Raw genomic sequence first — 15,863 nt, 5'->3', positions numbered from 1 at the left:
GCCTTGTGGCGTAAAATTTGTATATATTATTATTGGCATTATTGCTAGGAAAGAATGGTGATGGAGGTGGTGTAACTGCTAGCATGTTACATTAATAGGTTATCTTTCAGCTTTGTTGGTAGAATATTTTTTTTTTTTAAATTCTTCTGTCTTTTTTCCCCTCCTTTTCAGAATGATAGAACTATAATTCTTTCCTAGTTAAGTATTAATTTGGAGTCATTCACGTTAAGCGGTCTTTATATCAGACAAGTTTCCGAGTGTTTTATTTTGTCATTATTTGCTCATTTTACTCAACTTGGTGGGAATATGCATGTACTTTTTCAGGTAAGCTTCTGATCTTATACGTTATATGACTTCCAAAGTCAAAGTCAAATGCCTTTGACGGCTATGCCGACCAACTTTGGTCATCACAATCTCCTGCAATTTAATACTTGGCAGCCTCTAACTGGCAGTTAACCCATGCACTGGTTTCCGCAGCTAACCAGGAGATGCCAAGTAATGCTGCACCAAATTCCTGCATCGAGGATCTATACACGATCCGGAGCTACTCCCGGGAAAGCGATGATTTCCTCCTCAGACTTCCTCCCGTCTACGCATCTCGGTTAATGAAGCTCACCTACTTACATCGATCCACGTGGCAAGCTCTAAAAGGGACAGCCAGGCTCCAGTGCATGCAAAGGTGGCTTGTGACCTTGTACCGAATCCGTTTATATAAGTTTTACAGAGAGAGTCCACTGTGGTGCATTAGAGTCGAGATAGAGAAAGAAGAGAAGAGGAAGTTGAGAGATGGAGAGGGCGACAGCGAAGAGTTGGGATGAGTTCAAGAAGATGTGGAAGATCGCTGGGCCTGTGATACTAACTGCGGTGCTCCAATTCACGCTTGGATTCGTCACCATGGCCTTCGTCGGGCATCTCGGGAAGGTCGAGCTCGCCGCGGTCTCCATCGCTCATGGCGTCGTCGAGGGCTTCGGCTATGCCATTCTGGTAATTTTTACTACGCTCAGTGGGTTCTTTTTATTACGGCCTTTTTACATTTGTGCGCCTCCAAAGTTCCTTATTTGCGTTTTTGCCCTTCAAAAATCTATACTAGTTTTTGACTTTTTGCACGAAAGGGCATTTAGATCCTTCATTTCGTGAATATATAAAGATAAGAATGTATTTTTTTTATAGTTAATTATGTAAAATTTTACATATAATAATTTTGAAGGGTATCCGTATAAGAACAAGTATTTTAAGGTGTGTATATCATATATCAATTTTTTTAGGGGTATTCACGCAAAGAAAATATTTTTGAAAGGTAAACATGCCCTAATACGTAGAAGAAATAATAGGGCAATACTTTTTCTTAACAAATCAGGCCACAGCCTCTGTTTCATTAAAACTTAATTAGTGGTGATCTTCCACCAAGATATACCACAAGATCAAAAATAAGAAAACCTGTTATAGCAAATGGACCAAAAACAATGGACACTGCCATCAACTTCTAACAAAAACCAATCTAACATCTATCATCAATCCACCACCAAAACAAAAACCAATCTAACATCTAACAAGTAGTAGTATAATACCATCTACTAACATCAGATCACACGTCCAAGCATTCCATATAACAGCAGACAAAATAAAGTTTTCTAGACAGAATTTGTAAAAGACATAGAGACAGCAACATCAGTCTTCTTTCAGAAGAAAATCTAATTAGAACTCTACTATATTACCATCCTCGCACCCTAATGTTACTATACCGAATTAAGTAATTATACAAGAATCTCACATTGATCATGGAAACCTAAGCATTGTTGTGGGTTCTATAGCTGAAAACAAAATCTCAACCACCTGCCCTTTGATCTCTTTCCTCATCTAAAGGGCCGCCGGTGAGGCTCTCACCTGCTTCCAGCCATAGACTGTTCTGTACGTCAGAGAGACAAACAAGGCTAAATATATGGAATGAAGCCAAATGAGATGAAAGAGTAGTGATGTGCAGAGTGAGTAAACATAGAGGAAGCTTCTCTTGCTGAGGTATCTGGTCATGGAAAAGTTGGCCTCCAAAAGCTGGGAGGACTCCAAGAAGATATGGCAGATAGCAAAACCTGCACTACTTACAGCAGTCCTACAGTTCTCCAGTGGCTTTGTTACCATTGCCTTTGTCATTGAAGGTTTTGATTATGATGTCCTGGTAATTTAACCACAATAGCAGTGTTAACCAAATTTTGATGAGAATTAATATATAAGCTCTATATATTCATGGAGTTATTAATTCAATGAAGCAATTGTCCAGATTAACAAGAGTGGATTCAATTGTCTATGTTGTATGTTAGGAAGTAGGATCAAGTAAACAAAAGAGACAAGTAGGAAAATATCTTGTCATACTAATATCAAGACCACTGTGAACAAGAATTTGTGGGGGTTGGAATTGAGTTTTTTCTTCTTTTTTTAATTTTATGTTCTCACCTTCTTTGTAGTTAGGTATGGGAAGTGCTTTGGAGACACTTTGTGGTCAAGCTGTTGGTGCTGGACAATTCGAAATGCTAGGAATCTATGTGCAAAGATCATGGATAATTTGTCTTGCCACAGCTCTCATTTTGACACCAGTTTATATGTTCACATCGCCTCTTCTACAGCTTCTCCATCAGTCTAAAGAAATTTCAGAAGTTGCAGGCAGATATACTAGATGGGTGATTCCTCAATTGTTTGCTTATGCCTTTAACTTTCCTATACAAAAGTTTTACCAATCACAGAGCAAGGTCTGGGTTATGACGGCGATCGCCGGAGTAGTTCTTGGCATCCATGTATTGCTGAATTGGATTTTCATAACAAAACTCGGATATGGCATGCTCGGCGCTGCAATGGTTGGAAATGTCTCATGGTGGCTTATTAATTTGGGTCAATTTGTCTATCTAGTTTCTGGTTTCTTCCCAGAATCATGGAGGGGGTTTTCTCTGTTGGCGTTTAAGAAACTGTCTGCTTTTGTAAAGCTTTCACTTGCATCAGCCTTAATGCTCTGGTTGGTTCTATCATCACTTTTATTATCTGAAGTATCCAAAATCTGCTGACTTTAACTGGATCATTTTGATGACAGCTTGGAGCTCTGGTATTATACTGCAGTGATCATTCTTGTGGGCTGCTTGAAAAATCCCGAAATCCAAATTGGAGCTATTTCAATCTGGTTACCAATTCTTTACCTTTCCAGTTTGAATTCATTTTTCCAAAAATTTCCTCCTTATACCTGATCAATGGTTCACTTTGTCTTACAGTATGAATTACCATCTCTGGACATTGATGGTTACTCTAGGCTTCAATGCTGCTGTCAGGTGAGCATTCACTTATATAATGCAAGAAAGATGGAAGACTTCTCGAAGAGCTAAATGCAGTAGTGTTTGTTCTTCTTAATTAAGCGTACGAGTATCCAACGAACTTGGCGCAAATCATCCTAAAGCAGCAAAGTTTTCAGTAATCATCGCTGTTACTACATCAGGCGTTATCGGACTAATCTTTATGGTAATAGTTTTTGCTGAGAGGAAACAACTACCAAAGTTCTTCACAGATGTACCTGAACTGGTGAAGGAAACTTCGAAATTTGGGTATCTCCTAGGTGCAACCATATTCCTAAACAGCATTCAGCCAGTGCTCTCTGGTATAGTCTTTCTGCTACTCAGCAAATAGCTCAGATTCCCTTAAAATTCTCTGATCAATTACTCCACCAAATTCTCTTATTAATTCTTGTAGGAGTGGCAATAGGAGCAGGTTGGCAGTCACTGGTGGCTTTCATAAACATAGGGTGTTACTATTTGATTGGTTTGCCCATGGGTGCAATTTTTGGCTTCAAGCTCAAGCTTAATGCACTTGTAAGTGACAATTGGAGACTTTGATAATGGCATTAAATGAGATGTGACACTGAAAGGCATCCACTGAACTCTTTGCTGCAATGCAGGGAATTTGGGTTGGGATGTTAATTGGTACAGTATTGCAAACAGCAGTTCTGCTTGTAATCACCTTCAGAACAAGGTGGCAGAAAGAGGTAATGTATAATAGATCATTTGAGTGCTAATTTTGCAATCCATTGCTGAAAATTATGTCACCTTGATCACTGTACAATATCAATATATCAGATGCAAATTTGGCTCATTTTTAGTTGATAATATATAATTGTTTGATGATAAATGCAGTCTATGCTAGCAGAAGAGAGAATCAAGGTATGGGGAGGGGTGGTGGCTCTTCAATCTACTACTCCAAAGTAAGGCAGAGAGCTGAAAAAAATTAAATAATAATAGGTAGCATCTCATGGATGTAATATCTATAGTTGTTCATAAATCTTATATAGTTATTCATGGATACACTCTACTTCCTATAATTACTAGTCTATTTTAATAGAATTGAATGCACTCTTTGTTTTCTAACTAGAAAGAAAGAAAATTTGATGGATTTTATTTCTCTCGTGTATACTCCTAAAAGATCCCTTGTTTTAAGGTATATATAAATATCAACTTTATATATATATATATATATATATGCAACAAATCCAAAATTGATATGGTTATTTTTATTTCACACCCAACAGCATATGTTTATATAGGTTTACTCCCTATATTTTAGCTGCTGTCCTAAAATCCTACAACTTTTACTAGAGCGAATACAGGGTTTAAACTGAAAAAATAGTGGCAAAAAACAGGAAATAGACTGAAATAAGCAAAGATATTATAGTATAGGGTGTGAAATAAAAAAATTATCTTAATATTTTTATCCCGGCAATTTTATATATGTTACAACATCATGATCACCTCGAGATGAACGAGCCGATGATCCCGGCGATGATAGCCGTCGGATCCCCGAGCACGGCCGAGATGATCACCTGCACCGCCATGGCCGCCACCTCGCAGCACCTCTTCACCTTCCCCTTCCCCCTGTGGTGATTCTTCCCCACACCTCTTATGCTCGGTATTTTAACATAGCTCCCCCATAACTGCCCCCGGCCGCGCGATCCTGGTAACTACCCCCATAACTCCCCCCGGCGGCCGGCACCGCCGCCACCCCCCTCTTGCCGTAGTAGATCTCCTGCCAGCTGTCGACCAACATCTCCGTGACGCACGCCACGTGCAGGTTGTAGCTCTTGCACGCGCTCCGGTAGCTCCAGCTCCGGCCCCTCCTCCCGCACCGGTGGCACGTGGAGCCGGTCTTCTTGTACAGGAAGAGCCTCGCGCCGCCGGCGACGTCGAGCACGTGGGGGAGGGCGGCGCAGCAGGGGTGCAGGTCGAAGCCGCAGGTGCGGCAGTGGTAGACGAAGCCCACGGCGTCGCGTCCGCAGGCGTTGCAGTAGCGGGGTGAGTCGCCGGGGGGCCGGGGCAGGAAGACGAAGAGGCATCGTGGATAGAAGGGGTGGCGGAGAGTAGAGGAGGAGGCGGATGCGGTGGCGCAGTGGTGGTGGAGGTCGTAGTCGCAGGTGCGGCACGAGAAGCGGGACCCGATTCCGGCCTCCTTGCAGCCGTCACACTTGAAGGGGTGGTCGGAGAACTCCGGGTGGAGCTTGTGGTTGGGATGGCTAAAGTGGGTGATCTCCGTCGTGTACTTCATATCATGCGTTTGGTTTTAAGATAGATTTAAGAATTGTGTGTTTAAACTCTGCTACATCGAATAGTTTGAGCTCTATTTATACATAGAGTTTGAGAGAAGAAGAAGAAGAAGAAGAAGAAGAAGAAGAAGTGATAAGTTGCGTTGGTAGGTTGGCTTGAGAGAGAAGGATGTTGGGAATATATTCTATGCTCTCTTATATAGAAAATTACATGACATATTGACATTCCACACCTTATCTTTTTTGAAAATTATAGTTTCTAGTATCCATATTTTAAATATTTTTCATTTTCATATTGTTAGCATCACTGTAGTTTTAAATTTATTGTACTTCTTACTGTCAAGTTTATGACATTTTTTTTATTTATCTTTTCTCATTTTTAGATGTTTGCAATCTCCAAATACTTAGAAACTTAGAAACAATTTTTTTCGAAGTGATTAATGTAAATTACGATTAATAAGGCAACTCACGGCTTTTAGATTATTACAGTTATGGTAGAACTACAAAGGGTCAAATAATTAGAAACTAAGACATGTTAATTAATCAAAGAATATTATATATCTATATGCCCTTTGTTGAGGCACATTTCTGTTATCCCTTTGTGCCAATAGAAGTCCAAAACAGGGGCGCCAAATATAAAATTGTGAAATTGTAGGGTGTCAAAGGTAACTATTCAATACTTTTATTAGTGCTCGGGAGTAGATAGTGATTGGCTGCTAAATTGATCGGCAGCGAATCATGGGTTGCCAAGTAACCATTTTTCTCTACAGTTCCTCATGTATAGGATTCGGTGACAAGAAAAATAGTACGTGTTATTCATGCATCATAGTATTGCGTAAGAATTTGTTCCACGTCACCGACCAATTCTAGTAGTGTTTGTTGGTAGGTATCTTGCTCATAATTAAAGTGGTCATGAGTTCAACTCTAAACCACAAATAATATTATGGAAAAATTATTTGGTAGTTAGTGGTTTGGTGATTTGGCTAGATTCGGTTGATAGCTCGACAGTGTGGTTAGCTTAGAAGAACAGCTTGACAACGTAACGGTTTGGAGCAAGTCTCAACGGCATTTGGTTCGAAACAATTGTTCGGCGACGCATATGACTTGAAGCCTAAAATAGATAGCTAAAAGCTCAGTGGGGCCTAAAGTGTCTCTGTATCTAAGGAGGGTTGGCCTTTTATCTAATCTATATCTAGCATTCGGGCTCGAATGATCAACGTCACCTATCAAAAAATTATTCGAAATTCCTAAGACTTAAAAAAGAATATTTTAGTTTAAATAGTTTGGTGTAGTTGCTATTTATATATTTATCGTTATTCCATTCCAAAGAGGGTGTTATTTGCAAATTTCACTAGTATATAAAAAAATAACAAACCCAAAATTTATTATTTATTTTCACATAAATTCTCTCTTTTATTTTTCATACTGCACTATTTTATTTAATTATATAAAACCTTCTGAGTGCCCTTTCTTGAGTTATTTGTTTAAAGTTATTACACGGTTAATTTTAGATGCTCAGAGAATTAATTTATATTTATTTTAGATGGAAGTAATTTTTTTTATTAATGATGGTTATATAACGTGTTTTCTTTATCGAGGTGTCACAAAAATTAAATAAGAGTAATTTTGTGGGAAAGAAAAGATATGCAGTAAGCTCCTGCAACGAGGGCTGCAGAGGATCCACTCAGCAGAGATGGTTAGGATAGGAGAGGATTTGGTACACAAGAGCTGGAGTGCCTCCAAAAGTATTAAGCTTCGAATAATTCTGGATGCTCTCTAGAGCCAACTCTGGGGATTGGGAAAAAAGAGATGGGGGATGAGGGAGAAGATGTACTGAAGCGCAGGGCCTCCTCGTCCAAATCCGGTCGTGCGCGGACAGATAACCCTGCTCAGGCCAAACCCAACGTGCAAGAGCGTTCCTGGGCGTCGGTTGCAGCTAGCAGGCAGGTCCCGACTAGGAACAAGGTGAACAACATACCGTCGGAGGTCCTGGCAAAGATCCGGTCTCAACTCGAGGACTCGGTGGTGATCGAGCGGAGAATTCTGGAGCGCTGTAGAGCTAGATGGAAGCTTACTCTTTTCGGGAGATTCCTGGGGAGGGGCATACCCCTCATGAGGTTGAAAGGCATACTAGCGAAGCTCTGGAATGGGATTGAGGGATTCTCGGTGTCTGATATGCAAGAAGGCTTCTATGCTTTCAGGTTCGAAAGGCAGGAAGACCTAAACTATGCCCTCCTTAACGGACCGTGGACAATCATGGGCAAGGTGTTGAACCTGATCCCATGGAGAAATAACTTCAGGCCATCCATGGAAGCCTTTGCAACCGCTCCGGTGTGGATCCAACTACACAACCTCCCAAAGGAATACTGGGAATTAGAGGCCTTAGTTCAGGTTGCTGCCTTCTTCGGGAAACCGTTACGTGTGGACGAAACAACGCTCGACCACACCCGTAGTCGGTTTAGTAGAGTGTGTATTGAGGTGGATCTCCGGAAGCCGCTGAAGACGGTCGTCTGGCTAGGCCCGAAGGAGGATCAACTTGAGCAGACGGTGATCTATGAAAGTCTACCGAAGTTCTGTTACCGATGTGGGATGATAGGGCATATGGCGGAGGGATGCTCGACGGAAACTGAAGCCAGTAAAGGTGAAGGGTGCACCGGTGGAGTCCAGGAAGCGCCGCCGGAGCAGGGTGACCAGCAGGCGGGGCCGGCGAAGGCACCGGTACGTGGAGATCAATGCACGGGCTCTGAGCATGTGCCGATGGAGCCAGACTCGATCTACGGGCCGTGGTTCACGGTTCAACGTAAAGCTAGAAGAGGTAACGCATCTACTGGCGACATCATGAGAGGCAGAAGAGGTGACTTGGGGAGGCACGATGGAGCTGGTGCCTGCATGCAACCAGGTGGTACGGAGCCCTTACGTGGACCGAATGGCAACGGTAGGAAATCCAACCCGATAATGACGCAACCAGCACGACCAGCTAGAGGAGGAGACTTTCCCAAAACAAGTGAGAGAAAGGAACAGATGCCGAGGACCTCGCAGGTGGGCCAGAGATCGAAGGTTCCCACGCAAAGTCAGCGACTGAATGAGAAGGTTTCGGGCAGGCGGGTTAAAGAAGATATACATGCAACAGGCAAAGGGAAAGATATCATGGAGGAAAGCGTCCACATCAGCACCAAACCATTGGCGGCCAGGACAGGGCCAAGCGCTAAGGTCCAGCATGTGACAGCGCCACAACAAAGCGGTACGGAGGATCCGAAGCCAAATCCTGGGCAGCAGCCTACTGCGCCCAGCCAAGCGTCAGCCGGGACAGTTGTCGATACCGGGATGTGCAGGCTGGAAAATGATAATAAGTATAAACAAAGCATCGGGACAACCGTCATCAACGAAATGGCTATCAAGCTGGGAACTGGCGGTCTACGGTCCCAACGATCACCATACGTGAGGACGATTCAACAGAGAAGCAACGGAGGCTTGCTAGAGGCCGAGTTTCCCAAACACATCATGCAGAATGGGCTGGCTTCAATCCAGGTGAGGCCGGAGGTGGAGAAGATGGCCGAGTCTCCGGACCGGCATGCTAAAGTGGTGGTTAACCTAAAACAGGCCTTGTGTCATGACGTAAGCCAAGAAGGAGCAGTGGCAATGGTGGTAGAAACTGAAGAGACACGTCTGGCGATCGTATGCCGACGATCTCCCACTTACTGTATGCCGACGATCTCCTTACTGTATGCCGACGATCCCACTTACTGTATGCCGACGATCTCCTGATCACCGCGTAGGCGTTGCGGACCAATGCGACCTGCTTCATGGAATGCCTTCGCCGGTACGAGGCCCTGTCAAACCAGAAAGTGAACCTCCAGAAATCTGCGCTCTACCTTCCGAACTGGTTACCCAGGGTGCAGCAGGATGAGATCAGCGACAGGCTTGGCCTGCCAATTGCGGGCCTTCCCTTCGTCTACCTTGGAGTCATCATATCGGGCTGTCGGGTGAAGATCAAGGAGCACCAAGCTTTGGTAGAGCAGGTTAGAGGGAAACTGGCGAACTGGAAAAGAGGCGTGCTGTCTACGGCGGGACGGTGCACTCTCATCAGCTCCACGCTCCTAGCAATCCCGGCCTACTGGCTTGGAAGCACTTGGATCCCGGACGCGGTGCTAGAGCAGATCAACAAAATTGCCAGATCTTTCCTCTGGGATAAGGCCTCTGGCCCAGGGTTGCACCTGATCTGCTGGGAGACGATTTGCAGTCCGAAAGCTGTCGGCGGGCTGGCAATCAGAGATCTCAAGAAAGCGCGAACCGCACACATAGGGAAGCTGGCATTATAGGTTCTGAATAAGGAGAGCGTAGCATGGGTAAGCCTCCTTATTGCTAAGTATGGCCTTCTCGATCCTTGGTCCCGCATGGAAGGGAGGAAGGTATCGTGGCTTTGGAGAGCTGTCTGCGGGGTTGCTAGCAGCATGAAGCTTGGTCTCAGGAAACTGATAGGCAGTGGTAGCACGACCAGCGCGGTGGCAGAGCCTTGGCTATCTCCAATCCTATGGTGTAGACAGCCGAGAATTATGAATGGAGGCCTTTTGGATGAGCAGGTCACAATACGGGACTTGCTGGATCGCCAAAGACGGCCTGTGCAACAGATAGTCGATGTGGTGGGAGCTGAACTGGCATTCGACATTTTGTCGTATCAAGCCGGGGGTCCGTCATCTCCAGACCGCTGGATTTGGTGGCCGCACCCGCAAGGCACGCCAACGGTGAAGTCCATCTATACCTTCCTACGACCTGTAGGGGGGGATATCTGGACAGGATGGAAGCAACTATGGAAACTGCAGGTGGCGCCGAGAGTTCGCTCCTTCGTGTGGAAACTTGCATGGAGGAGACTGCCCACCAAAGCCTGGCTCGGTCGTTTAGGCCTGAGACATGGGGGACAGTGTGCTCTGTGTGAGGTGCATGAGGAAACCATAGACCATTTGTTCTTCTCATGCAGATATAGCCTCGAGTGCTGGGATGAACTGCAGGCCTGTACGGGGGGGCTGGTGGCAACGGTAGAGGAGAACTGGCTGACTACGACCTGGAGTGTAAGCCAAGCGGAAGATGGGAAAGTGAAGGCTTTCATCGCTTCATTGTTGTGGTTCATATGGAAACAAAGGAATGCGGCCACCTTCGGAGGTGGGAGAGAAAGACCTAGGATAATCGCCGGAAGGGCGATGTTAATGGCCAAAGAATATGCTAGGGAGGAGAAGGTAGCGAAGGCGGTCATGAGTAGGATGAAGGCCAAATGGCAAGCGCCGGAGGCCGGCTGGCTAAAGCTTAATACAGATGGGTCGTTCGAGGCCGACAGTTATCAAGGGGGTGTTGGCATGGTCCTCAAGGATGAGACTGGCAAGGTTCTGCAGCTGGCTTGGGAGCAGTGTCCGAATGTGAATGCTTTATATGCGGAAGCGTGGGCGGTCAGATTCGGCCTCCGGTCGGTGGGCAAGGTGAGTCGGTTAGCATTGGAAGTCGACTCACGGGAGCTCGTTGGAGTCCTGCGGAGAGAGAAAGCTCCTCCGTGGTGCATCAGAAATATCATGGAAGAATGCCATGGCCTACTTAGTGAGTGTAGGGAGTGGAATGCTGTAGCTGTTTTTAGAGAGGCTAATAGGGTGGCCGACTGGGCGGCGAGGCGGGGGAAGGTGGCAGGGGCCCCGGGTGGGCTGGACCCAGGCCGGCCTCCTCCCTCGGATCTTTGTACCATCTTGAGCTCGGATAATCCGGGTTAGCCTGCTAACCCGGATCCGGCCTGCTGAATGAATACTATATTATTTCAACAAAAAAAAAAATAATTCTGGATGCTGAGAGGATAAGTTAATGTTGGATAGAATAAGCGTTCATATTTGAGAGCAGTTAGGATCTTGGTTACCTTCATACGATTAATATTCCTAATTCCTAAGTAATTCATTTATCTAACTAAAGTTGGTCGCTGGAATTTTTTAGTGTAGGAAATGTTGAGGAGATTGATACTAGATTGGCATATTCCCGGGTTATTATTAACAAGTTATTCAAATCATAATCAAGTTTTCAGGTCATAAATGAATTGAATTTAAATTAGTTAAGCGGGTTGATGTAATAAACATGAATATGATCCATCATTTAATAATCGAGTTAGTCAATTTATGACCCAAATATGATTATATCTAATTTACACCTATTTAAGGCTTTCGGATTTATGTTGGTTATCGAATCGGATCAAAAATCGCTACCTTTAGATATCATACTCAGGAGGTTAAATACACTTAGACCTCCTGAATTGTTACCTCTTTTCACAAACATTTTCTAACTTTTATTTTTGTGATACAAAGACTCCTTGTACTATTAAAATTGTCTCAATTACTCATCCTATTAGGTTTTGGTTATCTTTTCCATCTATAATTTATCGTGTGCAAGTTATGTGAGCAATTATATAACATATTTACTCTTATATTTTAAAGATAAAAAGGGAGAGAAATTTTAATTTACCAAAACAGTCTGACCTTCTTAGAAAGATAGTTTGGTGGGTGAGACGTTTTTAATAGTTCAGAAAATTAATGTGTAATAAAAAAATATATTAGAGAAGGTATATGAAATAAAAAGTTCTAAATATAATTATTCCTACTATCATATGATAAAAGTATTGATCATTGTTATGCTACGTTTTTTTAGTTTATCTTCTTTTCGGCTAAAGTTATAAAGTTACAACCTATCATAATTTTGCCTGTTGGTTTTAAAGTTTAAGATTGATAGATGCCTGATCTTTAGAGGGGAACAATTGGGAATGATGTTTTTGTTCTTGTATAAAGAGAAGAATAAGTGTTAGCTTTGAGGGGAATAACCCCAGCGGATGGTGGATACCACAATGGCTATGCGTTACACATCAGACTTATTCTTGGTTCTCAACTATCCAGGAGGGGGAGAATTTATTCTGGGTGTCTCATGGTCTGGTTGTTAGAAAGGGTTGGGTTATATTATTGTTGTAAGTTGTGGCATTGATTGAAAAAAATAAAACAAAAGAGCATAAGAATATTACAAGGATAGCACTTATGGAGAACCAATAAGTAATAAAAGATGTTATATTCCACTTTATACTGATTCCTTCCCTAAGACAGACGAATTAGCCAAACAGCTCCTTTATCTTCTGAATAAAAAAATATTAATTGATGCAAGGAAAGAAAGCAACTTGAGCTACCTAAGTTGAGCAAGATGTAGAGGTTTGTTTGCTAATGGAGTTGTGCTCCTATGGTTAAAGAGTTCCAATATCGGCACTCCTCGGGCCATAATATTTGATCCATTTTGCAATTTAATTGCCCATATGTTTTCTGCAGTCGATGCACATTTTGTTATATTGAAGTGCATTCAATTTACTTCTGCGATACATGCTGGAGTCTACTATTGCAAATAAAGAAAACAAATACAATTAAATTATAAAATTCCCCTGGTAAATCATCTAATGAGGTCTAACAACCACAAACCAAGAAAGTCAAATGAAATGAAAAGGGCAATCTTCAATTAAACCACTACAAACTGAGATAAAACTGTGAGACTGCTTGATGTCATTGATAACATATATTATTAAAATGTATCATGTTTCTAGAAAAGCAAAAATTTCAACTCAATAACCATGAACTGCTAACAAGTTAAACATAATAAAACCCCACAAGTGTCTTGCAGATACAATGCACTTAAATATCAAGGCACTAATGTCTTCTACATCAAGCTTTCCATGTCGAAGAAATCCGACGATGGATGAGCAACAGCAATCTGAAGGGAAAAGAACTACATAAGAATGGGCATATTACAGAACATAAAAGTATGAATATTCTGCACATATATCACAAGTGGCTCAAATAAACAATCGAAGATTGAGCACATTTATAACAAAGCCATCAATACACTTCTTGATGGCGGGGATCTGCCAAACAGTTCGGGCCAAATTGTCAATAAAGCTTAAAAGGGCTGCTCGATGAGTCTGCATAATAATAGGTAGTTGGGCAAGATGAAGGGCCTTCAAGGATAAGGAAATTGGCCCCCTTGCATCTTATCAAGGACTTCATTTCCACTTGTGGCAAAGAATCTAATGTACAATATTCAAAATCCTCATTTCAAATGGAATCAATTATATCCGCATTCAAGTATTCAACTAACAACTTGAGTATGATATAATTACTTGCATTGTATCTTTATCTCCGGGTGATTCCATTGCTTAAGAGGAACAGGAGAAAAGAACATGACAAAAAGATCAAGGGAATGGCATAATACTGAAGAGAAACTATTATATCCTCTTCCTGTGGACAGGTATTTTTCTTTACAGATACCACAATGGATCCATATTCCATACCATCGTTGGTGCTTCAAGAACAAATTATTGATACTTTTAGGACATATTACTAAACCCTATTTCAGCTAATAATACACTAGTAGCAGTCTTACTGGAAAAAATTAACTTTCTTATTGTCCTAATGCCTTACGTTCCACAATGGTCTAAGAAATAATACAATATAACATGGGAAAATCCAATAGCCTTGTCGCCTTCTTCCATAAGCTTACCCAAATCATGGAAAAATCCAAAATAATAGGTAAAATTCGAATAAAGGAACGATCTTTTTACCGGAATTAGAGTTCGAGCTTGAGCTCTTCATTCTCCTGGGTGAGGAAATGGAGGACGTAGGGGGTGACGCGGATGACGGCGATCCACGCTCCCATGATTGCCAAGTGGGTCTTCAACTGCTTGTACGCCGTCGCCTTGTCCGGCCTCCGCGGTATAGCTCCCAAGAACATCCTTCCTTTCTTCTCCCCCACTCTCTCTTCTCTTCTTCGTGGCTTCCTAAAACCCTAGCTTTCGATCGAGTCGATGGCTTTTGGTTTGATCGGAAGAGACTAATATATATATATATATCTGGACGCGTTACCGAACTTGGGCTCAGTTAGCCCGGCCCGTTAGTATTCATGGGCTGGACCTCAGCAATGGGATCGAGGTTTTGGCTGATAAAAAAATTATTCTATTATTTTGGGTATAAATAGATAACATATTTTAAAATTTTTGTTTATACTTTATTAAATAAAAAATAGAGTTATAAAAAACTTTTAAAATATAAAGTTAGGGCAAATCAGTCAGAAAATGCAACCTAACCGGCTTTTACTTAGCCCTTATTTTCTCTACTTCTTATTTTAATGAAAAGAGCTAACTCTTTTATGTTTTTTTTTTTTTAAATTTCTTTTGATAAAAGATCTCTTTTCATTTATTATTTAAAAAAAAAAACTCTTTTCATAACCTCGAAGTCTATCTTCTTGCCGTATACGTTGTTTTTTTTTCTAAATAAGGTAAAAATCATCTCTAGTTTTAAAACTCATCCTCTGATATTTTTTTAATAAAAATAAAAAATAAAAACAAACAACAGATAATTAGAGAGACAATTTTGAAGATTTACATGGGTAAAGGAGTTAATAGGGGGGGGGGGGGGAGGGATCGATGTAAAAATTAGCAATAGTTCAGGGGTCTAGTTAAAAATTATGTCTAAATTTAATTTTCTTTGAGCGTCTCATGTACGCAAACGAGGACCAATATTCACTGTCGGACCCACTCGGCAACAGCAACGTGTCAGTCCGGTGGACCGGGTCTGTGAAAAACTAACGCAAATGTACCTCCATTTTGTGACTCGATCAAATCCCGCGGAGTCGTGGGGCCCAACACTGAGAAGATTCTAACCATGGAACGTGGGCCCCACGGGTCAAATCATTCCTCCCCAGTTCATCCTTGTCCCCTTTCGGAAACGCCCACTCGTTTTACCCGTTGTAATCGAGCCGAGATCTCATCCAGATTAATTTGAAATCAATTTTAAAAATTAAATTCAAGCCAATTTTTAAATTAAGTTTAATTCGACAATCCGTATGCAGAATTTTTTTTTAAATACGAGATTAGAAGAACCTAAATTAAGAAAATAATAAAAAATTTAATTAAATGTACACCTGGCTTTTTCTCCAATTATTTTATAAAAATAGACTATAAGAGGCTGATATCATAGCACGTGCTATGCACATCGTTTACTGTGCCATTTGTATGGCTAGCTAGTATCTGTTACTTTGACTTAGAGTCTGATTTATATCGGAAGAAGTAATGAAAACTTTTACTTAATTATTATTGTCACCGAATTTATTATACTCTTTTAAAAATATCGTTACGTACAGTTAAAACACAACTTAAATATAAAAAGACTATTTTACCCTTTAATTGTAAAAGCTATCCAATACATATTTTACTTCTTAAACTAAAAAAGAGAGGTATTTTAGTTATTTACAT

At 41.7% G+C, this 15,863-nt stretch overlaps 2 protein-coding genes and 1 pseudogene across 3 annotated transcripts; 1 reads left to right on the top strand and 2 right to left on the bottom strand.

Moving 5' to 3' along the window:
* Positions 1-132: 132 nt before the first annotated feature.
* LOC140797026 (protein DETOXIFICATION 33-like) lies at positions 133-4,427 on the top strand. Of its 2 annotated transcripts, none has more exons than XM_073150294.1 (8): positions 133-984; positions 2,460-3,001; positions 3,077-3,163; positions 3,252-3,308; positions 3,393-3,631; positions 3,724-3,842; positions 3,929-4,015; positions 4,164-4,427. In XM_073150294.1, exons 1-8 carry the CDS (start codon positions 787-789, stop codon positions 4,233-4,235), a joined length of 1,401 nt encoding a protein of 466 aa, XP_073006395.1. In that variant the 5' UTR covers positions 133-786; the 3' UTR covers positions 4,236-4,427. The 2 variants fall into 2 exon arrangements, with proteins under 2 accessions (XP_073006395.1, XP_073006396.1); XM_073150295.1 differs by having other exon boundaries at positions 856-984; positions 2,464-3,001.
* Positions 4,428-4,513: 86 nt separating this feature from the next.
* LOC140797025 (protein VACUOLELESS GAMETOPHYTES-like) lies at positions 4,514-5,636 on the bottom strand (annotated as a pseudogene).
* Positions 5,637-13,091: 7,455 nt separating this feature from the next.
* Positions 13,092-14,416, bottom strand: LOC140795864 (mitochondrial import receptor subunit TOM6 homolog). Its single transcript, XM_073148624.1, has 2 exons — positions 14,175-14,416; positions 13,092-13,327 (listed from the first exon to the last, which is right to left on the bottom strand). The coding sequence occupies exon 1, from the start codon at positions 14,342-14,344 to the stop codon at positions 14,180-14,182; it is 165 nt and encodes a 54-aa protein (XP_073004725.1). The 5' UTR covers positions 14,345-14,416; the 3' UTR covers positions 13,092-13,327; positions 14,175-14,179.
* Positions 14,417-15,863: the final 1,447 nt, after the last annotated feature.

This window comes from Typha latifolia, chromosome 10, assembly GCF_019914945.1.
Source record: "Typha latifolia isolate L0001 chromosome 10, TyphaL0001v2, whole genome shotgun sequence".
NCBI classification, from domain to species: domain Eukaryota; kingdom Viridiplantae; phylum Streptophyta; class Magnoliopsida; order Poales; family Typhaceae; genus Typha; species Typha latifolia.
The sequence above is the reverse complement of the archived record's forward strand: the minus strand, read 5'-3'. Positions and strand labels throughout refer to the sequence as shown.

Excerpts from the sequence above, each read along its gene's own strand:
- LOC140797026 (XM_073150294.1), top strand. The coding sequence starts at position 787 with ATGGAGAGGGCGACAGCGAAGAGTTGGGATGAGTTCAAGAAGATGTGG. Across the intron at positions 985-2,459 it reads GCTTCGGCTATGCCATTCTG|TTAGGTATGGGAAGTGCTTT; the intron begins GTAATTTTTACT and ends CCTTCTTTGTAG. Across the intron at positions 3,632-3,723 it reads CATTCAGCCAGTGCTCTCTG|GAGTGGCAATAGGAGCAGGT; the intron begins GTATAGTCTTTC and ends TAATTCTTGTAG.
- LOC140795864 (XM_073148624.1), bottom strand. The coding sequence starts at position 14,344 with ATGTTCTTGGGAGCTATACCGCGGAGGCCGGACAAGGCGACGGCGTAC.